The sequence below is a fragment of the Anopheles arabiensis genome, chromosome 2 (genome assembly GCF_016920715.1).
Source record: "Anopheles arabiensis isolate DONGOLA chromosome 2, AaraD3, whole genome shotgun sequence".
Classification (NCBI taxonomy): domain Eukaryota; kingdom Metazoa; phylum Arthropoda; class Insecta; order Diptera; family Culicidae; genus Anopheles; species Anopheles arabiensis.
This window is the reverse complement of record NC_053517.1, coordinates 39,971,216-39,998,955: the sequence shown is the minus strand read 5'-3', so window position 1 is coordinate 39,998,955 and position 27,740 is coordinate 39,971,216. Positions and strand designations below refer to the sequence as shown.

Genomic DNA, 27,740 nt, shown 5'->3' with positions numbered 1-27,740 from the left:
GTCCCCGGAATTGGCAATGGTTTTTGTGATTTTAACTATCTTGTTCTCTTTAGAATTCCATGCTCGGAGGGGATTTTCTTTTCCTATTTGAATACTTTAATTTGTCCAGAGTTCCATATTCTAGTCCTGGCCAAACGACCCTAACCCGGTATTTGTCGCCAAAAATAAATTCGCAATCAGTTTCTTTTTTATGCTTTAAATTCAAATCCAAACACAATTTTGACCAAATGCTCCTACACCATGTGCCATAGTGACAAACCGTACTGTCAAAGTGCTGTCAAAGGCAAAAGTCCAAATCAGCCGACAGGTGAAAAAATAACCAATCAACCGCGTTTGTCTCCCCGCCAGGCCTAAAGAAAATAAAAACCTTCTGGTTTTGAGTAAAAATACACGCAAAGTGCGAGATTTGCAGCAGGTGTCGGTAGCACGAACACGTGCGCTTACAGAATGAGGTACGGCGCCAGGGATCTGTGCTTCCGTGGGCTGTTTCTTCTCGCTGCCCTGTTATCGACCTGCAGCGGATTGTACGAAGACCAGATAGGGAAGTTTGACTGGTAAGGGTGTGCTGCTGCTGCGGCTGATTCGCTTCGCCGCCGTGCCCGCACGGTTTGTGCAACTAATCAATAACGTTTCGACTCCCCCACCGTTTCGCCAGGCGACAGCAGTACGTGGGAAAGATAGTGGACGGTGCATTCGATACCAGCTCCGTCGATCGGATAATTGTTGCGACCGAGAGCAATGTGCTGGCGGCAATTAGCGCCAAAACTGGCGACATTCTATGGCGCCAGGTGCTGGAAAATGGACCCCGCGGCACGGTAAAGCTATTGCACGTCGCGAACCCTTCGTCGACCGGCGCCAGGTTGAACAGGGGCGGCAATGCCGGCCATGATATAATCACCGTTTCCGGCAGCAACCCGGCACTGGTGCGCGGATGGAACTCTAACCTGGGCACGCTCGAATGGGAATGGTCGCTGCTGCCGTCGGTGGCGGAGGAAGCCGCCTCGGCAGCCGTTTGGTTCGAGCACGATGGTTTGCTGTATCACGTGGTGCCCGTTTGGGGCTCGCACCTGGAAGTTACCCCGTACCAGGCCGTCTCGGGCCAGCAGGCCCGCTCTACGACGAGCCGGATTGCGGCCGGTTGGATAGCAAAGGAGCGTTGCGCGCTGGCTGGGTCGTTTTTCGCATGCGGCATCAAGGAGCAATTGCTCGCACTGGATCTGGCGGCCGACGCTAGCAGTACGGTCGTATCGAAACCGCTCGGATCCGAAGCAGTTGGACGCCCGAAAGCGGTTCGCGGCGAAGCGGCAGTCATCCAGAACGGGCGCTACTACGCGTTGCGCTCCGATCAAAAGCTTGCGTTTGGGCCGAACGATGCTGCCCTGGTAGATCGTATGGTGCAGGAAGGTGAACCGATTCTTCTCCAAGGTGTGGTCGATCGGGCCAGCAACAAACTAACGATCAATGCCCACCGACTGCGTGATTTTGCGCGGTTTGAGCAGATCGAAATCAGTACCGACTTTAGTGAAACGTTAGGCGATCCGGACCTGGTGGCAATTCGTTGCAAACAATCGTCCGGCAGTGGATCGTCCCGGGCCGCTACCGCAGGGCTGGTGTGTCGTGTGCTGCTGTCCACCGAGGATGGTGCGATCGTGCTGCTGCAGCAGGGCAAGATCAAGTGGGTCCGTGAAGAAGCGTTGGCCGAGGTGGAAACGGCCGACTTCCTTGATCTCACGCTGTCCGATGCCGAAGGAGCCATCGAGGAGGAACTTAACAACAAAAATGGTAAGAGTGCATTTGGAGCGCCGCGTGTTGGCTCGATCAGTAATAGAACTTTATCGACTTAACTGTTTACTTCACATCTTCACATGCACCACTTACCGGAATGGGTTCAATGTTGGTGATGGTTTTACAGCAGAAGAAAATGGGCCAGAATGTGAGTGATATATGCTCCTCTGTAGGATTCGTTTATGCTGCCTGTGTGCAACGTAGATTGTGTTTTTTTTTTCTTTTTTGTTATTTTATGAGTGATGATTTTGCTTTGGGTTTGTTTGCTTAGTAGGCCGCATTGCCATGACATTCGACTGGAATCGATCATTGGCATTGTTTCCGTTGTCGTTCAAAACGTCCATAGTTGCGTTTGGTTCCTTTTTTATCGGATCGGAACTGTTGCTGGCGTTTGTTCTTTTACTTATTTAGGATGTTTGATTTGCGTTGTATTGCTTTAACTGACATTGCTCTCGCTTCGATTTCCAGGGGACGTGTTTGGAGCGTTGCAGCGTCGCATTACGGCGCAAGTGTTGCACGTGAAGAACCTATTCCTGCACATCCTAGGCGTCGGACCGGCCCCATCCAAGGCGCAACGGGCCGGTCTGGTGCGGGACGATTTCGGACTGCACAAGATGCTCGTGGTGGTGACGTCGAGCGGAAAAGTATTCGGCATCGATAACGTGTCCGGAAAGCATCACTGGGTGCGCTACCTGCCCTCGTCCACCGGGTTCGGCAACGGGCAGCCGATGAAGCTGCTGGTCCAGCGCACCTCCCGCTTCTATCCCCTGCCCGCCCAGTGCGTTATTCTTGGACGGCAGAAGCACGGCGCGCGGAACGGTCTGCTGTACATATTCAACCCGATCACGGGCCAACCGGTGGTGGGCGGCGGCCTAGTCGAGCTGCCGTACCGTGTCCAGCAGGTTTCGCTGCTGCATCAAACGGGGCCCGACTTCCTGAAGGGTCTGCTGCTGCTAGACTACGACAATAATGCGCACGTGGTGCCCGAATCGTTGGCGGTGCATGCGGACAATTACTATCTCTTCACCACCGACCAGCGTGTGGCGCAGATGCGCGGCTTTCTCGTGCAGTACCGGGCGGGCAGGCTGGAAACGGTGCCCACGTGGCAGATCGATTTGAGTGGCGCCGGCAAAAGTCAGCAAATCATTGCCTGTGAAGGCAAGAGCCCCATCGAGCATGTGCACTCGCAGGGTCGCGTCATGGCGGACCGGTCGGTGCTGTATAAGTATATCAACCCGAATCTGGTCGCCGTCGCTACACATGGACCGGACAACATTCACAAATGTGAGTACGGGACTGACGGGAGAGAAGGGGTTTGTTGATTAGTGTTAGTGAATGTTGGGTAATACCGAATGCTACTTCCATTGCAGACATATTGAACGTTCACCTGGTGGATGTGGTTTCCGGTTCGATCGTGTTCTCCATGTCGCATAAACGCATTCGTCCGCCGCTGCATATGGTACATTCGGAGAACTGGCTAGTTTACTCATACTACAACGATAAGGCCCGTCGAACGGAAATGAGTAAGTACACCACCGCACGATGTGTGTGTGCGCCAAGCTCACTCGAGCGACCTACTAAAAATCGTCCATTTCCTCACGATCCCTCCAGCATCGATCGAACTGTACGAGGGCAAAACGCAAACGAACAGCACGGTTTGGAGCTCGCTGGATGCGCCGCCCCTGCCGATGGTGGAGCGCCAGTCCTACATCCTGCCGATGGCCGTTGCCGCGCTGAAGGAAACCATCACCGAGAAGGGCATCACTAGCAAACACATTCTCATCGGGCTGACCACTGGAGCGGTGGCCGAAATGACGTGGGCCCTGCTGGATCCCCGCCGGCCCGTCACCTCGCCGGAGAAGGCGCGCGAAGAGGGCATCGTGCCGTACATGCCGGAGCTTCCGCTGCCGCACGAGATCCTCATCAACTACAACCAAACGGTGACGCACATCCGGGGCATACACACGGCGCCGTCCGGGCTGGAGAGCACCTGTCTGGTGCTCGTGCACGGGCTCGATCTGTTTGTGACGCGCGTTTCGCCCTCGAAAACGTTCGACCTGCTGAAGGAGGACTTTGACTACTTCCTCATCACGGTCGTGCTGGTGGTGCTGACCACCACCTCCTTTGTGGTGAAACAGCTCGCCTCGAAAAAGCTCGTCAAGCAGGCGTGGAAATAATCGGGGTGAAATAGCAGTGGGTTTAAAGAGGGTGAGAAATGGTTTGTTGGGGAGAGGGTGGAGGGGTGGGTGGGGTATTTAAACAATTGGGTATGTGTGTTTGTGCGTGCATGCGTGTGTTACAAGACGTGCGCTGGGGTCTGCGCCGTCCTACTGTGTACAACCAAAAAGACATTTAAATGCATTTTCACTTCAACCCTTCCGCTGCGCCGTCAGAATATGTTAAGCTGCATTTCGCCGGTACCACCAATCCATTGTTTTTTTTTTGTAAAACATCTTTCACACATACACACACATACATACACTACATAGTGTAGCGACAGTTTGCGTGGGTAAAGGGAAGTAGCGAGCCGTCGTTACCATTGGCAACTATTTTAATTTCCTTTCTGTTTTCTATGCACTTAAGCCGGCTACGATTGCCGTACAAATACACTGTCGTCGACGTCGTCTGTCGGACGGATGTTGCATATTCAAAACAGTTTATTTTATTTTCCTTCAGTAGTGTTACTTTTCTAGACCAAATAAAGAACTGAGTGCGTCAGTGAGTGCTGCCAGGTGTGTTCTGGTTCGAATACGGAAGCACTGTAATGGAGTAAGTTAAGTTTCATTCATTTTAAAACGTCTCAACTAGTCTTTATTCAAGTCTTGATGCAGTTCATATGAAATAACTACATTCAAACAGACATTTTTCACTCTGCATGGCACTGTCTGTCAGTCTGTTTGAAACGAATACGAAAACACGAACAAAATTAACTATTAAATGCGCCACGGGCGCTAGAGAGCCGACCACTTCATTATCCTCCGGGCAGTCGTGGCAGTCTTACGTTGACATCTCGAGTAGTTTGCGCTTCCGCGGGGGACGGATTCATGGCTGTAAGGGGAAAACAATGGTAATGCATGAGAGATTAATTCAATTATGAGCAAATCGTGCCAAATCATTCTCAGAACACGTACGAGTAGCGGTGGATATGCGTCGACGCTTCGGCTCTGGTGTCGTTGCCTTGCCCGGTGGTTGCTTTTGTAGCTGCTGCAAACCGCTTGGTCCCGCTTCCTGCGAGTCGTGGATACGCCGCCGGGTAACTAGATGATCCAGCCGCAGCGAGCTGTCGATCGACCGAACGCTCTGGTTCGATAGCAGACTTCCTATGCTTTCGGGCAGTTCAAATTCCGGATCCCGCTCCAGCTCAACGTCCTGCGAGCTAATGTTGAATGAGCCGCTAGACTGTTGCCCGCCCTGCGCGCTAACGATCGATCGTGCCTCCGACTGTTGGCTGGCTAGCGCGGCCAGTCGGTTCTCCCGCTCATCATCCCCATACGATTGCGAGCTAATCTGCAGCGAGGAGACATCGCCCATGTCACTTTCCGATGTGCTCGGCTCGGCCGATTCCTGCGTGCTGACAGTTCTCATCAGCATCGTGTCGGATGGGAACAGAGCCGTACCGCCACCTTCGCCTTCCCGCGTTCGATGCGTTCGTTCCCTTACCGACTGGTAGACGGACGGCGTACGCTCGACAGTGATGCAGTAGGTGTCCATGAACGTTTGGTTGATTGAGGTATCGGTGTAGGAGCTGCGAATCTCGCGATACTTTTTGCGCAGCTCGGAGTACATTTCCGCCATTGAGGCGTGCTTCCGGAACGGTATCTGATGCACCGCCGGGAAGACACCGAACAGCTTCCGCATCTTCACCAGGGCAGGCTGCGGTTTGCGCACTATTTTCTTGTAGTCCGGATGAATCCGAATGTTCTCCGTGAGGATTAGGCGCGGCGTGTTGTAATACACACCGTAGTAGGGATTGTAATACTCGTACCCGCGAAACATGGACAAATATTCGTCACTGTTAAACAAGCATCTGTCGCGGTACAGTGTGGTGGTGCTTGACGATTTAGGTAAACAATTAACGCAGAAGAAGTTGTGAGATTGCTGCATCATGGGCGGGTAGCGAGTAGAAAAAAGGGGGAAAAGGACATGATTAGTGCATCCGATAGGAGCAGCAGCAGTGGCGTGCTAATGCTACTCACCGGTAATGTGTTGGCAATCACATCTAGCGCCTTTTTGGACACGACATAAAATATAAACGGTGTATAGCACCGGCACAAACAGCAGCGTACGAAGGAATGGGCATCCTCGCCGGTGTACCGATAGTCCCGGTCCACTCGGATCGCATCACTTCTGGTTAACATACTATTGCTCAATTTTGTTTAGGCGTCCCTTCCTTCGAACCTTGTCATTTAAACCGCGTATTTACGTTGGAGATAACCTGCTTCAGCTGAATCCGTCTAGTAACGCTGAGTAACGCATTGCATTGCCGCTCTTTGTGCAGAGTGACCAGAAATACCGATTTATCTGTATTCCTACCGATTTTTGATATGCCTACCGATTCGAAGATGAGCCCCCTAAGGCCCGTGTCTGTGCTCTATCGCATGCGATTTTATCGCACGTGCTGTCAAACGCTTTTTCGTATCATATTGCGATTATTTGGATGTTTTTAATAATATAACGATTATGAAAAATTAAGTGAAGATTGTTCCTAAAAAACACCATACATTTAGTTTGACAGATAAAATCGGATGCGGCGTCCGACGAAATCAATTTTTTTTATTCCGTCGTACGACGAAATCGCACGTCCGACGTTATCTGTCAAAATCCATATAAAATTTTGACAGGCCTTCCGATAAAATCGCATCCGATGGAGCACAGACACGGGCCTAAAACTACCGATATTCATTTGACAGATTTGACATATAATGTAACCCGGCGCTCTAGCAGCAATAGAACACGACATCGAAAATCAAAAATGTATGTACATGAACATGTAAAATCCCATATATTTTTCATATTCGATGTCGCGTTCGATTGCTGCTAGAGCGTCCCAATCATTTGTTGGGTTAAATTCCCTAGTACCATTTTCAGATCGACACTTCAGAAAGGCCTCATGTGACCGCTATGAACCAAAGCTAAACTATCTCCTTTAAATAAATGAAAGATGTTATTTTCTCGTGCTGCTCTTCATGGGACAGATTAGCTTCCATCTCGGAAAAGCCCCCCCCCCTGCTCAACACTTCAAAGCCTACCGAAAACTACCGAAAAATCTTAAACTCCTACCGAAAACTACCGATAAAATTTTGATGCGCCTACTGTTAACCGCAAAAATAATCTGGCCACTCTGTCTTTGTGTGTGGTTCAACAATTCCCAAACATTATTTCGACCATAGCTTAGGCCGTGCTCTAGCTATTGCGTTACCATCACACATACTCGCGAGATGGTTTGGGAAAGTTGTGGTGAAGAAGATAACTGAAAAAATTAACAGAAAAAAACACTCAGATCATCAAAATTCACAAAAAAGTATACTGAACGATAAGGCGGTTGATGTCAATGCTTCATTGGATGTGATTTTAATGGACGTGCTGTCAAAATGTTTTATGGAATTTAACATTCACGTCGAATGTGCCTTTTGAATTGGCACGAGGCCAAATGGGTGTAACAAAAAGCTGAAAGTTTTGTCAATTTCATCAAAATTTCTTGTTAATTGCCAAACATTGCTTTTCTCGTGACCGCATCAAACATTTACACATTGACATAACTTGAACGACAAACGGTTCAAACCTTTGAATATCAATCGATATTTTGTACAAAAGCCTTATTAGACGGAGAAAATTCTGACATTTCTCGATTGGCATTTATGTGTAAAACTTAGACTGTGTGTTGTGGAGACGGACAGCGTCGCGCAACATTGTGGCTCTGGGTTGTTCGCAGAGTGCGACAGCCCTGGACGTCACCCGAGCTGTCCGTCGAGGGCGACCGTGTGACGGAGCGAAAGGGCCGCGCCATCGCGGCTAGGGCACGACGGCCGTTCACCCGGGGCATTCGGGTCTCGGGTGATCAACGAGTGCGGTAACCGTTACGCGGCTGCGCCGAGGTTTTTACGTTCCAACAAATATTTAATGTGTTAGGAATAAAGTTTGCATGTTTTGTTTGTAACCTTTTAGTTGTGCTTAGTTCAGTGGTTTATTCAAATAAGTGAACGGACATCCGAACACAACACTGTGGCACAAAAATACCTCTCGTACGTGTAAAAAGGCAAGATAATTGCTTATTGACATTTATTACCTTTCACATTTATTATTTAATTTATTGATTTTCTTGACTTTCTCCGAAAGAATCATTCGTTGTTTCCCATTTTTATTGTTTTTATTCATGATTATCAGGAAATTCAAATCACTCTATCGGCATTGAAAGTAAAAATCTATTCGGGAGCAAATCGGAAAGGAGCATGCCGAATTCAGATTTTCCGACTGGAATCTATCTGTCAAATCTTGTTTGAAGAAATCGAATGACAGTATTTTCCTCCGTCTAATAGGGCCTAATAGAACAGATTTCTTTGTTACTACGTGCATATAAATATAAAACTATGGATTTTATCGAAAAAAACAAATGAAAACAGTAGAACATCGATTATCCGGGCAGCTCGGGACCGAAAGGTTGCCGGTTAATCGATTTGCACGGATAATGGTCCGAGAAAAGTCAAATTCATATAAAAATTATAAAATTCAAAAGTTTTATGATGAATTAATCATCTTGAATCGATTAATCGTTAGTAGAATGGTGTTTTAATCAATAACTATAGGTTTAACAACTGTTCATGAACAAAAATGAATTTCAAAAATACCACCCAAGTGCCACAAATCCACTAAACGACCACTAAACGGCTTCTAAACGACTCAAGTTCTCTACCTAAACGGAATAAAGAAAGACTTCGTTTAGCAGACGGCAAATGACTCATGCATTCTAAAAATAGCAAAAAAGCTGGTGGCGCTCTCTGTTGATGGGATACCCCAACCAGTTGAGCTTCATCGCTTGGAGGAGAGCTTTCTCATTTCCTCTGTACTGTTGTATGGTTTTGCATTGAAGTTATGCATCGCTAGATCTAGAACGGCGATACGATTTCTTACATACTAAACTCCAACGGAAACCACCAGCACTGAAGCAAGTGAGATTTGAGTAATGGTCGTTGGTGTTGATACCCACGTATCTGACCACACGACCATTCATATAGATTTTTGCTCAGAAAGTTAGAAGGCTATATAGGTCATGATAAGATTAAACTTGTCGAAACACATTGCAAGAAAAGGATAGCAATATAATGATTAGTTTTAATACGCCATCTATTGATCAAACCAATGAAGCTGTGGAGCTTTCATTTTTTTTCTATGGATATTCAATTTTCCAGTCGTTTAAGCTTAATCTGTGGCGCTTGGGCACTAGACACTACAGAGCTGCACAAAAAACTAGTTGCCCACTTGACTATCGCTGCAAATGTTTGTCGTACGTTTGAACAGCTGTCACATTGGTGCGCACGGTTAAGCCGCCCACCGGTTAATATTATATAAAATTGGTATATAAAATTTGAAGTTATTGAATAAAAAAAGAGAAAAGTTACGAATTATGAGTGACAATTACGACATTGATATTGAAGTTTTTTAACGGATTTAGTTGCGATTTTGTATACGTTATTTGTTTACATTGCACATCAACTGGTTGCTGTGATGCGTTATCTGACAGATATTTCACCCGACAAATAGTTTATTTCGCTGTATATTTCACCTTGTCTGGCCTTGCGGTAAAGGACGGCTAGAGAAAATGAGCGAGATGCAGCTATTTTCGAAAGTCAAAAACCCTCGCCTTGCCCTGCGGGGGTAGCACAGGAATGTTCTTTGGGTTGGTGATTTGCCTTCATTGCAGGGGTTATGGTTTTAGCATGATACCTTGGATACAATATTCTCTACTTTAAATTCATTATAAAGCGTGACACAATTTAATAAAAGATTGAGTTTTAACACGATGGATTTAAATACCTTGCAAGCACTCACAGCAGCAAAGGAATTTGCGATTCCAGCACGATAAGCAACGACAATAGTGAGTCAGCAAAGCCCACATCTGCTTCGAACCCTGCCACAACGTATTGCACACACACACGCACACCATCACAAGGCTACGGGCGCATACGGATCGAAAACAGAGCTGTCAGTCTTATTATTCATTATTCTTTTCTGTTTCTATCAATACGGCCGTTCCTGCGACACCTCACTGGTACACCGAGCCGAGAAGTGTGCAATCGTTGCGCTTTACGCCAAGTGGGCTGTAAATAACTGCCCCTCCGTGTGCCCCAGCAGTGCGTGTGTACGTGTAGTGTCGTTTTTTCTTTAGTTGTTGCTTCCCTGTCCAGCTTCCATCCAGTCAACACGGTCGAGCACTGCCGTTCTTTGCCCAATCTGGCCCCCACCCCGCAGGCAAACGTCGTGTTATGTTGCGCTGGATCATTGCGATTCTCACCGCGGTGCAAAGAGCATTGTGAGCATTGAAAGCAAAAATATGTTGTGAAGTGATTATTGTGTTGTCGTCGGGGTGCGATTAGTAGTGGCAGTAGTCGTTGTAGCGGTTGCTATAGTTGTGTAGCGATAGGTAGCAGCGAGTGGAACCGTACGGAAATAAGCACGAAGCAAGCAACCTCAGTGATGGTTGATAGGTGAGACGGGTGTAGACGGGTGACGAGAATTCGATTGTGCACGATTCGTCTGCTGCGTTGTGTTATTGTGTGTGCTCGTTCTGCTGCTGGGTGTGTGATATTGCCAATCGAACTCCCCGCCGGCCAGTTGCGCGTGTGTGTGTGTGCGGGTGTGCGGGTGTGCGTGGCGAAGGGAGAGAAACATCAGCGCCAGGACATTCTACCGTTGGGAGGACATCCGGTTCGTGATAAGCGGCGCCTTCGAAGGGGGAGGGCAGGATCGGACTAGCGGGACCAGCGTGCAGCACACCACTAATCGGTAGCAAGTAAGTATGTGGGGCGAGAGAAAACCACCACCACCAACCCTTTCCACGAGTCAGTGCGCGTTTGAACACACATGTAAAGCAAACGGCAGGCGAGCAGCTCCACGTTACCGGGATATTGCGAGAGAGCGTGTTGTTATGTAAAGGCGGAAACTGACCCAACGGCAGCGCAGTGGATGCAGTTTTCCTGCCACCGTCCATTTCTTTTCTCGCTGCTGCCACCAGCCTCCTTTCCGCCGATGAGAGAGATGCGAGAAGTGTACCAAAAACAAAAACAAAACAAACAAAAACCCCAGTGGAAATTCGCATCCGTGGCAGGCGGTGCAAAGCTTCCGCGCACCGATCGACGAGCTGGTTCGAGAATGATTTGTGAACTGTCATGCTGCTCACGCGGGAATGTTGTTTCGCACTTTGGATCGTGTGTCGCGAGCGGGGGTTTTTGGCGTTGTGTGTGTGTGTGAGTGTATGGGGCTGCCTCTGCGGTGTGGTGTGCGCGGTTGAGTGTGCGCGCTCGAGATAAGATGGGTGTGTGGGTGTTGATCATCCCCTAGGCACCCACACGTTAAGCTAACACCCTCCCCGCCCTGTTTTTTTTATTCGTCACCATGATCGACGGATCTAGTGTGGGGCTTGGTGTCGGCGCACGTCGTCCTGTGCGTATTCGATTCATGGTCGGTTGCGTATTTATTCATTAAACCCTGGGTGGTTTTGTGTTGGGCTTGCGGTTGCATACTGGTTTAATACACTCACACTCGCCCTCGTTAGACAAAGGCAGCACATAAAAACAGGAAAAGGAGAGGAGTATCATATCAGGGGGGGCAGCGACGTACGCTTGTTGCTGTTGCTGCTGCTCACGGACGGGCTCGTAGACGTTGAGTTGAGCACGATGAATCAGCACGATTAGAGAGCCGTTGGCAGCGATTGTGGTAGTTGTGTGGTAGTGGTGGTGTCTTGTCAGACTGTGGGGATAGTGTAGTAGACAAGCCACAAGAACCGTGCGTTGTGCTGTTCTGGCTTCGATTACGAACGGGTTAACGTGTTTCGGTGGGCAGAAAGGAATGGAAGGAGTGTAAGGTACCGGCAGGAGGCAAGTATGTGGTGCCCGGTATACAGGCACGTGTTCTCTGGCTCCCTGTGAGCTGAACGTTTTGCTTCCTTACCACGTGTTCCGCAAGGGATGTACCGATTTTTGTCTTCTGGGCTCAAAAGCACACGAGACTGTAATCTCGCCCGAGTGACTAACCATTCCATTGCGCACCATGGTTACCACAACCTTGGCTTACTCATTATCACCGCATTCCGCGTCTGTTTGCAAACTTTTTAGAGGCAGTTGCTATGTTCCGGGACACGAAAGATAATGCTGATTGCTGACGTTTTGTCCCCTCAATTAGATGAGTCAAATTCTTCCAACGTTGACCCAAGAACATCCGTAACCTGTGTTGAGTGGCTTCAACCCAATTTACCTACCCGCATTACGAGACTTTTCTTGCCAGCAACCCATTTCACGCCTTTGTGAATTGCCGTGCAGTGGATAACAATAATTCTTTATCAACCACGGTGCAAAGTATCCCTTTTCCCCTTCCCCTCCTGTTGCATTGGTCCCTGTCTCGACGAAACCTTATCTTATCGCTGGCAGACCGATTAAAAGTCGCCAGCAGCAGACCGTTTTCACACCAGACGCGTTTTGCATTCCTGCACCCCCCGATACACTTGCGCCGTGTGTATGTGTGCGCGCGGTGGGTGTAGAGGGAGAAACACTTTCTCCTTCCAGAATGCCTCCTTCCCTTTTGCACACGCACGTGCGCACGGTGATCAGCGCCTGCTTGATGGTTCCAGCCGACGCGAGGTCGTCGCATCGAGTCGAGAAGATTCAGCGACTGTTTGTGTTTGCCTTTTTTTCTCTATTTGTTTTAAAGCGGGTTGAAAAGAGAAGAGTTTAGTGCTCACATCAAACCAGAACCACAATTGATTTGAACCATTGAGAAAAATCCCGACAGACCTCCAAAACAACTGTTCTGTTCGCCAAAACGGGTGGGAAACGGTGGGAAATGTGGCGCAATGGGCACACACGCGCGCGCGCACGGAGCAGCTTTTTGCGCAATCGGCCGTTGTGTGCGATAAGTATCAACACACGCGGGGCCCCTATCTCGCGCGTACAAACCGGGCCGACGGGCGTGCGATGTTGTGCAGTGATGTGTGTGTGTGTGTGTGAAAGAGAGCGAGGCAGGGAGAAAGAGAAAAGGAGAGAGAAAAGAGAGAGTGAGAGCAAGAATTGCGTGGTAATTGTGCGTCACCCTCTGTCATCATGCAGCCGTGCGCCGTGCACCACACAGAGAACCAACCGCACTCTCCTCCTCCTCCTTCTTCTGGGTGTAACACACACACACTCACACGCTCGCCATGGTCGATCGTACGGCGGCGGGTCGTTCCCCGGGGGCTGCTGTGTTGTTCGTCAGCATGATTCGGCAAAACCGGCCGCAAAGAGACAGCGTCCGATCACTTCCTCCCCTTACCGCGCTCCCTGCCGCCAAACCGCGAGCCTTCTAACAACGCTAACGCAGTCTGTAGTTCCGCCGATAGTGTCTGAGTGTGTGTGTGTAAGAGTGCGTAGTTTTGGCTATTTAAAGGCGCATAATCATGCCTTTGGTCTTTTGGGAGAGTGGTATGTTTGAATTGTCCACACTCTTCCATAATTTTGGTGACCGATATCTAAACATTAATCACGATGGGTGAAAGAATTGTACACCTTGGCACCAAACTCGATTGCCAAGGTGCACAGTTTGTTTCGGCTTGCTGGACACACCCACTAATGCGTCTGGTAGGGCTCGGAAGCTCCGAGGCTGATCAGGTGCTAATCGATAATATATACGCACCGGCCAGTTTACGCAAGACTATAGCAACAAAAAACGTACGCAAGATGACGAATGTACCGCGTGGATTAGCAACGGATGTGTTTGCGCGTATGTAAAAGCGTAATCAGCTATCTGCTGCGTTGGTGACCGTGGGCCAAGCACATGTGTGATGGCGCTTGTACAAACTGCCGCCGCCGCCGCCGCAGCCGCCAAATTGGGCCAAGCTGAAAAAATCACGTGTTGCCATTAAACGGGTTTGCAGGTCGTTAATGCTCTGGAAATAAGTAAGCATCGTCTCGTGCCGGTGATTACACCAACAATAATGGGGAATGTATAAGAGGTCGTCGGGTCGGTTTGAATCTACATACAATGTTGATCATTAAATTGGCAGGCTAAATTTTATTGAAAAATAATTGAGTTTTTATGGTTGCTATAATTTGCTGTGTTCAGCTTTACACTTTATCAACAGTAATTAAATATTACACATGTTTATAGCACTGTTTCTAATTTGGCCACTCTATTTCTTCTGCTTGGTAGGCCAATCATGATAAAATTAACACTTTGTATAAGCTTTCAGAAGTGCTGGAGTAAACGTAATTAATCAGTAAAATTATAGGTTATAGTGAGCTACTATTTGATAAAAAAGGATCGTTCAATACTGGGACTCTACAGACTGTACAGACAGATGGGAACCGAAACGCAGACGTGAAAGAATTATTCTAAAATGGTTCTAATTTAACAATGTCTGACGAGGCCAACAATTTTGCTCCTTTTGGAATCCTTGCTATGGGAGAACGGCTCGGATAGGAATTGACGCTTCTATAGAATAGATCATCGAATTAGTCCCAACATTTTCATTATACAGTAAATTACCAATAGTAAAATAACCATACGTAATCTAGATACATGTGCGCAGTCCAAAGACCGATTTCTCGCATGGATAAAACAGTGTTACAGGTCTCGTGCTTGGAATTTCCATTCTTTGTTTGTTCAGTAAATAGCAGACTAACCTGCAAGAGATCCTAACAATAATCTAACTGCCAACTGTAAAAACATCTTCCATCTTGGACAAAAACACTGAAAATGCTTATTAATGGACGCTGTCTACAGCAGAAAAAGAAACGATTTTATGTCGTTTTGTTTCAATTCAATTCAATTGTTTTTATTTTATTTTGGAATATAAATTCTCGGATAAGATTAGAAAAGTGATTGCTCTGAAAATAAGCTTGCGTTATGTCATCTACACTGCTCAATATAACATTCTTGGGTTTTTTTGCCTTTAGAAGAGATTCAAAACAGAAGCTATCCCAGAGGTTTTTGCCACTTTCGTGCAGCACTTTTTTTTTTAAATAAACTATGCTCTATGTAATCTTTGCCGTGCAGTTTAAACATTCTTGCGATAATGCGGCATCATTCTGAGCGCTACTAAACCGCTGCGTGACGTCCACCGCGCTGTTGAGCAATATTGTCCATTTCTGCTTGGCCCGTCTGTTATTTTTAGCACAGCTCGCTCTCTTTCTCTCTCTCCCGCAAGGCAGATTATCGTGAAATTGTTACACCATCTGCCCCTCTCAGACCGACCGATGATCGACGCCATCCTCCTCCTCCTCCCTTCTATCACTGGGCGGAAAATAGAAAAAAGGAAAGTAGGAAGCGATAGACGACAGTCAGATGAGCAGACAGAATTGATTGTGCAAAGTTAGATGGAAGAAAGAAAGCTTAAGGTGATCGACACACACTATCACCACTCTTCGTTGTACTCGATCACCCACCGTAGATCGTGCACGCAAATGCTTATGGTTATCTGCTGCTGTTCCGTACCGTTCCCTCCCTATTTGTACTTGAATGAAAACAGTCAAATGCTTCTGAGAGAAGGAAGTAGATGATTATGAGGCACCAAAGCGCATTTAACCAGACTAGTTGCAATTTACTGGCCACGGAGCAAGAGAACAGCACTACACAGGCACCGCCACTGACACCGCCCCACTGCCACTGCCACTGCCGACAGAATCGAATTACAAACTCAGCATGACTTGCAGCGGACGAGTAAAACCGAAATGGAAGCGATGCAATGACGGAACACGGCCGAAGATAAACTTTTTCGTTTTTCTTCTTCTCGCGAATTATCGTTTGACATAGTTTTGTCAGCCTGTGATTGTGTGTTGAAGGGGGAAAAAATGTGTCAATATAAGTTTTCAGCAGCCGATCGAGGAGCTTTCTGTACAGCAGAATGACACAACAAACGGCACAATTCTAAGCTCTATTGGCTGTAGTACGAACAGTGTTTCATAACGCTCTGGATGAGTTTCTATCCATACATCAACATCATAACATGCCATTCTGCTGTTTGTTTACTAACCACATAATCGTCACACTGAGCTAGATAATGGAATAAATTATAAATTTACACTAACAAACAAACTAAGAAACGCAGTTTCTTGATTGTCATTTAAATACTGCCTAGATTATTCTTAGTGCCCTAGTTGCCCAAAAAGGCTCTTATATTTTTAAATAACCTTGCAAATTGACGTGGAGTAAATTTCGCAGAGAGAAAAGGTACAGTGGGACGCCATTTATCCGGGGGTACCTTTTAAACGGCCGTCCGTACATCCGTGTTGTTGAGAAATGACAATTACCCAAGGATACATTGCGTGCTGCCGAAGTATATTTGTAAACATCGTTATCAGTGCACATTGTTATGACGATGAACCTAAAAATGTATGGCTAATTTATAATATTTTCATTGAGCCAACATGAAGTTCTTAAAAACTGAGTAGGTTATACCAAAACATAATACAATTTTGAAAAAGAAAAATTCTTCTGAAAATTGTTATAAAAACATACCCGGACCCATTTTTCGAGTTATTCGAGTAGCCTAGCCGGGCGAGGTCATGTCTCGATGAGCCCAGATAAACAGTGTTCTACTGTAGCTCAATTTTGCAAACATAATTTTGCTAGAATTATGCCTTTTGCATACAAGCCAGATTGTTCTGTTTGTGGCTTTTTTGAATTCCAAAACGTAAAAAAAATAACCCAAACTTATTTGGTTTATATTTTGAATCAAAAAAGAGGCAAGTTGACTGGGTGAATTGAGCTACGTCTATTTGCACGCTAAGATATTTCTCCAGATTGAGAATCTCTCAAGTGACCTTCTCGTTAAATACTTCGAAAAAGCCGTACATTTGGTGTACTTCTCTTAGCCTCTTATGAAAGCCTGCTATTTGCTTGACTTATATGCTCAAAGTGAAGTTCATTTAATTAATAAAAAACCAGTCTTCATGTTGTAATATTTGTTCAAAAACACCGTGAAAAAACTTTGAATCCCAAATTTTCTTCTAAAGAGCCCACGCCACGTGGGTGGCGTTCAGTGCCAAAATACGGTTTGCCGGAGTTATGTTATGACGGCGGCCACATTCCTTCCTCTGGTCATGGTAGAACACACCGCTGACGCAACTGGACCATTGCCAATATTTGATTCACGCTTAGCTCGATTTGATGATTTTCCCCAAGGCCTATGCCACCTCCCCCTCCCCCTCCCCCTCCCATATCCGACGAAGCAACAGCTTACTGAAATGATGAGGTGTGTACGTACGGTAATATTGAACCATCTTTTTCAAAATTGCTGCGCTCTCTTCAGGCTCTTTTGATTGGCCTTCTCTTCTGCTTGATCGTTCTCCGTGGGTGAGATGTGTAGTTTCTTCCCAGATTGAAATTGATCAATAACGAAATTGGTGCAACGGTCGTTGCACTTTCTTTTGCTCTTTGATTTCAACCCTTTGACCGCCATTTCGCGAACGCCATTTCGTCGCAAGCTTTTTGTCCCGGCCGAGGCACGCACCACCTCCCAACAAGCAAAACGGCTGTTTTACACAGAGGAAGCGAGAGGGAGGGGGAGTGGCGATTGCGATAACAGCTTGGAATAGTAGATTTATCGATTCATCGAACGATCAGCGTGATAAACCCCCGACCCACCGCGAAAGCGGAATGTAACGATGATGCTACTAATTTAATTTCTCGTTGTTAGAAATCTCCTCCCGACCCGCGGGTGGCGATGGTGGTGGTGGTTCCCCGTTATCTCCACACACGGGCGCGCGCGCGCGGCTTGCAATCTCGTATCGTGTGCGATAAAAAAGAATCTTGGAGAAAAGCATTGGGCAGCATGACGCTGCTGATATAGATAACCCATCCGCTCAACCCCTCTTCCCTCATCCACCGAAAAGCACAAGGCCGAAATCAAACAGTGGGCCAAAAAGCGGACGACTTCTGCTCTCTCAGTTAAGTCCATCGCTTTGGACAGGGTGTACCTAGATATACACGGGACTGTCCATCACTTTATGCACTGGTGCAAAGGTCCTAATCCATATTACATCGTTTCTATCATTCAAGCGATAGTGTGTCACTGCGTCTCTGTGCGTGTGTGTGTAAATGTGTTGCGAACGTCCTGCGAATAACTCCCTCGGAGGAGTTTCGCCGCCGATGTCCGCACATACCCCCGGATGGTTTTGGTCGGTGAGTGTTGTTGTATTCCTTCGGCGAAACAGTGCAATGGCATCGGGGGTGTTTTTAGGGATATAATGCATCGTAATGGAAAGCATTGATGTATGAAACAATGTGCAAAAGGAAATTGTTTTATTGTAGTGTGATAAGCGACGAAAACAACGCTATTAAAGTGTCGGGCGAGTCGACCAACTTGGATCGTAGTACTGTGAAAACCTTAAAAAAAGCTCTCGATTCTGCAGAATATCTCTTCTTGGAGGTTTTTGCTATCTGGAAATCGCTTGGTTCAACATTTGATGCGAAAATTTTGGCGTGTTTTAGCGACTAATACGCACGTAAAATTAGTTCCGGAAGGAACCAGCCCATAGCTTGGTGAACAATAAGCGTTTAAGGGACAAAGTTGGCGTGGCAATAAGCAAGCAACTTTCTCGTATCGAAGGTGAAGTGTTGTTATATAATGACAAGGTTTGCAGAAGGGCTTTGCACCGTCTTGAGATAAACTTAGCAACCCTAGTGCAAGAATGCGTTGCTAAGGTGCATTGGGCGACTTGCATCGGGTGGTTGTAATGGTTGTAATGTGATCTAATTAATATTGCTGCTAGTTTCAGGTTGTGTTGTGCATGAAAAGTCTTCTTTAACTATTTCCCTGTGCAAATTGCGTAAATTGTAAATTGAAACTTTGAAAATCCACGGTTTACTCTTGCATTGGCCATTTGAGAGTAGAAAGATCCCAAAAAAACCCTTTCAAGTATCGCTGTTTGGGAGGAGGGAGTGTTTGTAACAAATTGTGTCGCCGTTCCGTAGATTTGTTATCTCGGATGACCTTGATTGAGAAGATCTACAGGTGATAGCCTACCTTCAACACACGATTCATCAAAATATGTTCTCCCAATTCATGTTTGAAATCTACTGCCCACAAACCCTTTTAAAATCATGCAGGACTGTATAGTCTCATACTTTCATGATTAGTCAACGAGTAAAGCAAAATTCCAAGAATCATCTCTCGGTGCATGTGTGTGTATGTATTAAAAGTGTCACATGCACTAAAAAATAAAGAGACTATTAGGTGTTATCAAAATGGAAGTCGGTTGGGTTGGGACTGCTCATTAGTGCTCGCGCGAGCAGAGGAATGCCCCGTCATTACACGGTATAAAACAATAAACAAAACAAAACGAAAAAAAAACCTCCATGCACACACACACACACAAACATTCTAATGTTATTGCGCGTTGTGTGTGCTACATGCGCTTTGGCGCAACTAAACCAGGCTTCCAAGAGTGGTCTCGGCAAGGAAGGGGAGAGAGATGAGCAAAACAGTGGCTGGAACGATAGGAGAGGCGATAATTTTTGCAACAATTTGCAAGGGCAGGGTAAAGGGGAAGGGAATGATCGCGCTTTCGAGGAGCGTCGTGACAAGGTCTCCGAGCGTGAGAGGCCGTTGTCGAGCGATAACACGCGATAAGAGAGGAAGACAAATGTTGCCTTCGCACTGCCCTTTCCCACACACCATTGATTAAGAAGGGAAGGGAAGCGGAAGGGTCTGCAGCAGCGAGGTGAATGGACCTCTTGGGCTTGGTGCGGTGTGTTCCGTTCTTTTTTTTTTACTAACCCATTATCGCGGTGATCATCGCGCGAAATGGGATCGATTAGTGGTCGCTGATTGCAAGCCACGCAGCGCGTCTCTGTGTATGCTGCCTCTCAGCAGGGAAGGGGAGGAGGGGTGGTGGTGGTGGTCACCCATTTGCACAAGTCTGATACCTATCAGCGATTTTGCACTCCGCCAGCCGCCGGTTCAAGGCCGGTCCTTCTGGCGCACTCTCTTTCTCTCCAATAAAAAAAACACGTTGCATACAGCAAATGGCAAGCGTTTGAGTCTGAGATGAATCTTTTTCTCAGACAGTTTGGTCAATTGTGTGTTTCATTGTTGTTTAAGGATTAAAGTGTTTATTTCTTATCAGCATTGCAAAAAAGAGGAAGGAAGATCAGCTCCAAACAGATGCTGTCACCTTGTTAACGCTCTCATTAAACTTCCCGATTCACAATCCCCCGAGCGTTGATTAAGGGGGACCCAGATCGAGACAAGCAAGAATGGCTGCCGAATTAAAAAAAACATAAACAAGGGCATCCAAGTAGACACACCAAACAAAAGAACGCGAAAGAGTGCGTACGTGAGCACATGCGTTCGCGTCATAACGCCGCAGCACCGACCGCGACCGCGACCGCATGACGAAGCGTAAATTTTGCGCACACAAACAACCGACCGACCGACCGCCGACACCAGCCTACTGCCTACTTCCTTCAGTACCGTTTTGCCGAACTACGGAACCATTTGACGATGGGACGCACGGTACGGTTCGGTACTGATAACGCGGAATTGCGCTGTGCTGTGCGTACGATTGCGGCATTGGCAAATGGCGCTGGTAGTTTGGTTTGTTTTGCATCCGTTCTTCACTTTCGTGACACTTTCGTGATGAGAGACACATGGGACTTCACGTGTAACAATTTTCTAATACACTGATTTCGATAAAAAGGCATGTACTGGTGATCTGCAATGAACTGAGTTTATTGTGGCGTAAATTTGATCTAAATCTGTACATAAAAGCTACATTGAAGCAGTTTACCAATAATTGGATTTGAACTAGTGATAGGAAGTAACTATTGGGTCCGGAATCAGTTTCCGGAACCGATTTCGGAATCGGCTTCTGACTGGGAATCGGCTCCAGAATTGGTTCCGGAATCGGCTCCGGAATCTGAATTAGCTCCGAAATCAGAATCGGCTTCGAAATCGGAGTCGGTTTCGGCATCTCCACAAAAATTTGCGTTTGGGTCCAATGATGCTACGTATTAAAAACTGCAAAAAAATTAATATTGGGGCTTTTCACGATTCTAGTCAGTTTTTTGTATGGAATTTGACAGTTGGAGGCTGAAATCATATAAACACTCCATACAAAACCACACACAAAACTAGCCTGCAATTTTCAGTCTAGATTATTCTAGCCTCAAAGCTAGAATTAGATTCGAGTACCTGCTCGAAAACACGGTGTTGTTTAAATTTACCCCAAGGTGCATTAAACAGATGACGTGGTGGAATCTAGAATCAAAGTGTATGTAGTCCAGGTGGTCTCATAGCATTTTTTCATAACCAAATTTGAATATCACTTTTTGACAGAACGAGTGAAAACTTTTGCTCCAACGAGCTTTCTGGAGGCTTGACGAATACTCAAAACACTCTTACAATCTTCATTCAGAAGTAGAAGCGATAAAAATCAGCCTTCTAAATTCATACACCTTGGGATAAGCCCACCTGTATATAATACCCACCTAGATAGCTGCTCGAAAACTGCTATACAATACAAACTGCTGACAGGTTGAAATTTCAGCCTACCAACTTAAAACGGAAAGGGCCCCATTACTTGAAAGCGATCCATTCTCATGGAGATTTTCGGACTGATTTCGCTTCTGAAACTTCTTATTTCAAATCAAGAACTGATTCTCATTCCAGTGCCAATTCCAATTCTGGAGCCGATTCTGATTCCGGAGCCGATTCCGATTCGGAAATTCATTCCGGAGTCATCTTTCGGCTCCAGTGTCAACTCCGAAATCGGAATCGGCCCCAGGATTGATTTCAAACACGGAATCGGAATCGGGTAGGCTCAATTCCGAGCTCCCACCACTAATTTGAACGATGACTAATTTCTAAGCTGAGTCACTGAAACGGTGTGAAAGAATTCCCCGGAATGATTATTTGGAACTACGAGAAAATCCGTCCCCGTTTTTGGTCCCAATCTTGGTTGAGTCATGCTAAAAGCATCCCCCAAAACGTAGCAGTCGGCTGTGCTCTCTAATCATTTGTGACCGTTTTCTTTCCCTTCTCTTTCCATGCACCTTTAAAAGCAGCCTACAGATTGGACACCGTATCGCGTACCACCGCCCCCGAGCATGGAAGCAGCAGCCGCTGGCTTTGCCGACTGCTTCGGCAATGGCGGCGGCGGCGGCCCGCACTTCGTGGGCATCGTCGGCAATGTTGGCGGTGGTAGTGGGACGGCTGGCGGTGGTGCGGTAACTGGTATGTCACACCCGGCCACCGAGGGCACCGGTGCCGGCAGTGTACCTTTGGCGCCCGGCAGCGGCAGCGGTCCAACCACCGTCCAGTGGGTCCAGTCTGGCGGCGGTGGTGGTGGTGGTGGTGGTGCCAGCAATGCAGCAACAGCGCGAGAGGATCTGGGCGATATGGCGTTCTACATGCCGAACTATTCGCGCGAGGTGCTCAAGATGATGTTTATGATGCGGTCGCACCACATGCTGACGGACGTGACGCTCGAGGTGGAGCAGGAAACGTTCCACGCGCACAAGGTCGTGCTGTCCGCGGCGAGCCCCTACTTCAAGGCCATGTTCACCGGCGGCCTGAAGGAGTGCGAGATGGCGCGCGTGAAGCTGCAGGGCGTCTGCCCGACCGCGATGACGCGCATCCTCTTCTTCATGTACACCGGCCAGATCCGGGTGACGGAGCTGACCGTGTGCCAGCTGCTGCCGGCCGCCACCATGTTCCAGGTGCCGAATGTGATAGACGCGTGCTGTGACTTTCTCGAGCGGCAGCTCGACCCGACCAACGCGATCGGCATCGCGAACTTTGCCGAGCAGCATGGCTGCGAGTCGCTCCGCCAAAAGGCGAACCAATTCATCGAGCGCAACTTTACCCAGGTAAGTCACGCAGGGTGCGCACCGTGGTGCGCGCAGCGTGTACCCCGATACTAATGTGTGTTTTCCCCCATTTTCGTGCAGATTTGCCGCGAGGAGGAGTTCCTACAACTGTCTGTGATGCAACTGATATGCCTGATCCGGAAGGACGAGCTGAACGTGCAGGGCGAGCGGGACGTGTACGATGCCGTGCTGAAGTGGGTAAAGTACGACGAGGACAACCGGTACCCGAAGATGGAGAGCATCCTGTCCGCGGTGCGGTGCCAGCTGCTGACGCCCAGCTTCCTGAAGGAGCAGATGAAGAACTGTGCCGTGCTGCGCCGGGCGCCCGGCTGTCGCGAGTATCTGGCCAAGATATTCCACGACCTCACGCTGCACAAGCGGCCGGCGGTGCGGGAGCGGAAACCGAACACGACGCGCATGATCTTCGTGGCCGGCGGGTACTACAAACATTCGCTCGACATGCTGAAGGCTACAACGTGGACGACAAGGTGTGGCTGACGCTGCCGAAGCTGACCGTGCCGCGGTCCGGGCTGGGGGCCGCCTTCCTCAAGGGCACGTTCTACGCGGTGGGCGGGCGGAACAATTCCCCCGGCTCGTCCTACGACTCCGACTGGGTCGATCGGTACAATCCGGTCACGGAGCGGTGGCGCCCATGCTCGCCGATGTCGGTGCCCCGCAACCGGGTCGGGGTGGCCGTTATGGATGAGCTGCTGTACGCGGTGGGTGGCTCGTCCGGCTCGGACTACCACAATACGGTCGAGTAGTATGTATATTCCCTCGCACACAACCTTACCTGCTTTTTCCGTTGCTAAATGGGGCGTTTGCACTCTTTCTTCTTCAGCTACGATCCCGAAACTGACCGCTGGACGCTGGTGCAGCCGATGCAATCGAAGCGGCTCGGTGTGGGTGTGGCCGTCGTGAACCGGTTGCTGTACGCCATCGGTGGGTTCGATGGGAAAACACGGCTCGCCTCGGTCGAATGCTACCATCCGGAGAACAACGCCTGGACGCTGGTGCCACCGATGCGGTACGGACGCAGTGGGGCCGGCGTCGCAGCGCTGCACCAGTACATCTACGTGGTCGGTGGGTTCGATGGGACGCGCCAACTGGCTTCGGTCGAACGGTACGACACGGAGCAACAGTGCTGGGAGATGGTCGCGCCGGTCCGGATCGCCCGCAGTGCCCTCTCGCTGACCGTGCTCGATGGGCGGCTGTACGCGATCGGCGGCTACGATGGGCAGGACTTTCTCACCATCGTCGAGGTGTACGACCCGGTGCGGGACGTTTGGGACGAGGGCACACCGCTCACGTCCGGGCGCAGTGGGCACGCGTCCGCCGTCATCTACACGCCGTCCTGCATCTCCAGCTACATGGAGGGGCTCAATCTAGGCGGCGGTGAAGAGAAGCGTAGCGATTCGGGCGATGGCGGCGGTACTGGCCAACCTCAGCAACCACCACCGCCTCCATCGTCATCCTCATCATCGCAGCAGGCATCGGCACCGGCACCGCCATCTTCATCATCATCCTCATCATCATCGGCACCGTCTTGTACGTCAGCGTCCGGAACACACGCTTCCTCCCGCCCGACAGACAATGGTGAGGAGATGACAGCTGGCAGCGGCGGCGGCGACGGAGGCGGCGGCGGTGGTGCATCCGACGGCCCGATGGAAGCGCAGGTAGTAGAAGCAGAAGAGGAACCGTTTGCCATGGAAACCGACTCTAGTCAAGAGGAATGTGATAAGGACGTCACTGTGAGCGATGGCGATGGGATTCGAGGCAGCGCCGCCGTCCCACTGGAAGGTGCTCCGCCCCCCGACATACCCCCACCCGTGGCGCTGTCGCTGGCAGTGGTTGAACGTTGCCCCGTCGTGCGATCGGCCGACCTGCTACTGCCCTCATCGCGCCTGACGCGCCGCATACTGTCCTGCCGGCAGCGGAGCAAGCGGTGCTCCGGAAAGGAACGAAGCAGCAGTGCCGCCTCCCCGTCGCCTTCGCGCTGTCCCAAACGGTCGTCGTCGTCGGCGGCACGGTACACGCCGACGCTTGCGCCTACGTCACGAAAGGAGGCACCCAGTGGTTCAGCCGGAGCAGGAGGCGGTTGCAAGAGCAAGCGGAAGGCGGCGGGTGGTACCGCGACCGACGATCACTGTCCGCTAGTGCGACTGAAAAAGCGCATCACCTGTCTCGTGTCTGCCATCGTGTCACCTACCTCCTCCTCGTCGTGTTCGTCGGCCGCGCTGCCATCGCCGCCTGCCTTGTTAAGCGAAGAATCGTCGTCGACGACGGCGACCAATAGCAATAGTAGTGATAGCAACAGTGCGAATATAAACGACGAAATAGTACCCACTGTGCCCGCAATCGTATTATCCACCCCGCATGATCTAAGTGCCGTTGATGCCCGACGAGTACCGGCAGTATCGGTCGGGTGTTGCACCACCGCAAAGTTATGACGTTTGTAAAAATGCGCCGTTCGTCCTGCGTCCCTTTTTCCGACAAACCTCTCCACCTGGTTGCGAGGAGAAGTATTGCACACAAGCATCACATTCGAGGAAAAAGCCTTAAAGAGATGAAGGAAGAAAAACACACGCGAACCAACATCCCACTAAATGCGCGATATGAACATGTTAGCTGTCGATCTAGAATGAATCTGAGTACCGCAAACTAACTAACCTTGGTATTGTGGACGCACGGGTATAGATTACGCCGCAAGTCAGCATCGAATGGAGTGAAGGAAGAGAGGGGAAAAAAGAAAGAGAGGAGCTAGAGAGAATAGTTGAGTTGATACTTCCATGGACATTCCTTTTCGGGGGTGGGGAGGGGTTCAAGTAAGAAATCGAGGCAAAATCATCACCGAGCCTTAGCGCATTTGTGCCAAGATGTATATAACGATATGTAAGCATACACACACACCCGTGTACCCGTTTACTGCAAACAGTACGTTGCCGCGATTCGAGTCAGACGATGCGCTGTCCCGCATATTTGTTTGTTAGGGTTTGTAGTTGTTTTTAAACACACGTCACTTATAGTGGACGCAAAAGTAAAGGGACGTGTTTTAAGTCTACGACACGTCGGCGACGGGACGAGGACACAGCCCTCAACAACCTTCCTTTCCGGTTTGTCTTATACCATGTATAAGACCGGTACTAGTAGGAAACGCTTCGAAATAATCTCGCGTGTTCGGTTTTACGTGTAAAAAACGATGTGTTGTAGTAAAAGAAACAAAAGATTACCAGACCGGACCCCGCACGGCCGGTTCCCCAAATACTGTTAGCGGTGCGTTTCATTCTTTCCATTTCCGCGTGTACATATGTGTATGTATTAAGCAGCGCCGAGGTTTCCCTGACTAGCGATGAGCGGGAAAGACATTGTGCTATAATTTTAATTTTATTACTATTTTTTAAAATAAACAATCAAACAAAACTGTAACACGTTGATGCACACGTGGGAGAGGAGGAAGGCGGCTTTCCATGCGCGTCTTTGATGGCATGACGGTATGATGACAGAGTGTTTAATTCCGCCTCCTCAGCACGGGCCACAATTTCACCACATTTTACAGCTTCCTTTGCTTTCTGGGACGCGGGGGATTCCACGATACTGGGGTCGTGTCCGTAATGGAAACAATGTTCAGCCCAGCCATCTCGAGCCCCTTTATAGCGGACTGGAAAGGGAAGCAAGTCGATAAAGCGAGAATTGGATAACATCCGCCGGTGAAGCTGCTGGTGATGCTTACCATTCGTCCCGGGCCGAGGCCTCGGACCGTGACGCGAACCGTTTTATAGCCACGTTCGATCGCCCTTGTGCTGATGCTGATTGCGGTCGCCTGCGCCGCAATGTTCGTGCCTTTGCGCGTGTTCTTGAAGCCCTCGATGCCGCACGAGCGGATAAACTGTGGCACACCCTTGGCATCCGTGATCGAAATGATGGTATTGTTCGGTGACACGCGGATGTGGCAAATCGGTATCTCGTTGAACGGTACCCCATTGATCAGGGAGGTCGGTGTGTTGGCATCGGGAAATATGCTCGTTTTCCTACGGAAATGGCAGCCATACAGGCAGGTTAGCTTGTGGGCAGCGATGGGAATGGGAAGCATCGGTTGTCTTTTACGGTGACTTACTTGTCGATCATGGAATCAATGTCGATGGAACGTTCGCCGACCGTGCCCTCGTCTTTGCTGGGCAGCGAAGCCAGCATAGCCTTGCGATCTTCCACCTTGCGGAGTGTGGCCGTCTGGTGCAGCGGCCTTACACTGCCGACCAGTGTCCGGCGCACTAGGCCGGACAATAGATTGAGCTGCTTCAGCAAGGACATGTTTGTTCCTGCGTTCCTCTACACACACGTGCGAATGTTATGCTTTGTACGTAATCGTTATATGCGATACCGGGTCACAGTTTCGGCATGTTTCACCTTTTTCTGTTTTTCCGTGTTTTGTAAGTCATCTGTAAACACGACGTATAGTGGTGTTAGTGTCATCATGCTCAACTGTCAAACAGCGATTTAAACGAATTTCGAACATGTGCTATTCAAATTGACGGTTAATTAACCCTAGCAAACGCAACCAACAAAACGTAACGTAAAGGCCATTCCGGTATCGTTGAATGTGATTAATTTGGGCAACCAAATTGGTTTGGCGACTCTTTGATTTGGGATTAGGGATCTAGATGAGAATCGAATTGTGTCCAGGTAAAAAATAACATCACCAGGTGACAGGTGAGACAATTTGCGACTCGTCTCACTATGAACATTCTTCTCAGTACAGATGGTTTCCATCGTTTTACGATCATTAAATCTTTCCATCATTCATTTTTATTCATTGTGCTGGTCTTCACAAGAGCGTAAACCCATCACTTAAGGTCCTGATGGATGCTTCAATGCGGAAGATCGTCCACTCTTTTACTCCTAAC

General features: G+C 48.6%; 4 protein-coding genes and 1 long non-coding RNA gene across 6 annotated transcripts; 2 read left to right on the top strand and 3 right to left on the bottom strand.

The window, feature by feature from the left end:
* The first annotated feature begins 264 nt into the window (after positions 1 to 264).
* LOC120902815 (ER membrane protein complex subunit 1) lies at positions 265 to 4,541 on the top strand. Of its 2 annotated transcripts, XM_040311835.1 has the most exons (6): positions 265 to 554; positions 656 to 1,782; positions 1,913 to 1,933; positions 2,254 to 3,069; positions 3,156 to 3,308; positions 3,397 to 4,541. In XM_040311835.1, the coding sequence occupies exons 1-6, from the start codon at positions 448 to 450 to the stop codon at positions 3,960 to 3,962; spliced, it is 2,790 nt and encodes a 929-aa protein (XP_040167769.1). In that variant the 5' UTR covers positions 265 to 447; the 3' UTR covers positions 3,963 to 4,541. The 2 variants fall into 2 exon arrangements, with proteins under 2 accessions (XP_040167769.1, XP_040167780.1); XM_040311846.1 differs by lacking the exon at positions 1,913 to 1,933 and having other exon boundaries at positions 266 to 554.
* A 28-nt stretch (positions 4,542 to 4,569) lies between these two features.
* On the bottom strand, positions 4,570 to 6,310 carry LOC120902822. Its single transcript, XM_040311859.1, has 3 exons — positions 5,982 to 6,310; positions 4,917 to 5,883; positions 4,570 to 4,833 (listed from the first exon to the last, which is right to left on the bottom strand). The coding sequence occupies exons 1-3, from the start codon at positions 6,141 to 6,143 to the stop codon at positions 4,757 to 4,759; spliced, it is 1,206 nt and encodes a 401-aa protein (XP_040167793.1). The 5' UTR covers positions 6,144 to 6,310; the 3' UTR covers positions 4,570 to 4,756.
* Positions 6,311 to 14,790: 8,480 nt separating this feature from the next.
* Positions 14,791 to 15,699, bottom strand: LOC120896531. The gene is made up of 2 exons (XR_005738438.1): positions 15,414 to 15,699; positions 14,791 to 15,261 (listed from the first exon to the last, which is right to left on the bottom strand). It is a non-coding gene; the product is annotated as an uncharacterized LOC120896531 (long non-coding RNA).
* Positions 15,700 to 17,996: 2,297 nt separating this feature from the next.
* On the top strand, positions 17,997 to 26,265 carry LOC120896529 (kelch-like ECH-associated protein 1B). Its single transcript, XM_040300715.1, is given in 5 exon segments — positions 17,997 to 18,150; positions 22,033 to 22,839; positions 22,921 to 23,299; positions 23,302 to 23,602; positions 23,681 to 26,265. Coding segments are annotated over 5 exon segments (3,180 nt in total). The 5' UTR covers positions 17,997 to 18,066; the 3' UTR covers positions 25,290 to 26,265.
* LOC120896530 (28S ribosomal protein S11, mitochondrial) lies at positions 26,205 to 27,285 on the bottom strand. The gene is made up of 3 exons (XM_040300716.1): positions 26,954 to 27,285; positions 26,570 to 26,867; positions 26,205 to 26,497 (listed from the first exon to the last, which is right to left on the bottom strand). The coding sequence occupies exons 1-3, from the start codon at positions 27,145 to 27,147 to the stop codon at positions 26,390 to 26,392; spliced, it is 600 nt and encodes a 199-aa protein (XP_040156650.1). The 5' UTR covers positions 27,148 to 27,285; the 3' UTR covers positions 26,205 to 26,389.
* Positions 27,286 to 27,740: the final 455 nt, after the last annotated feature.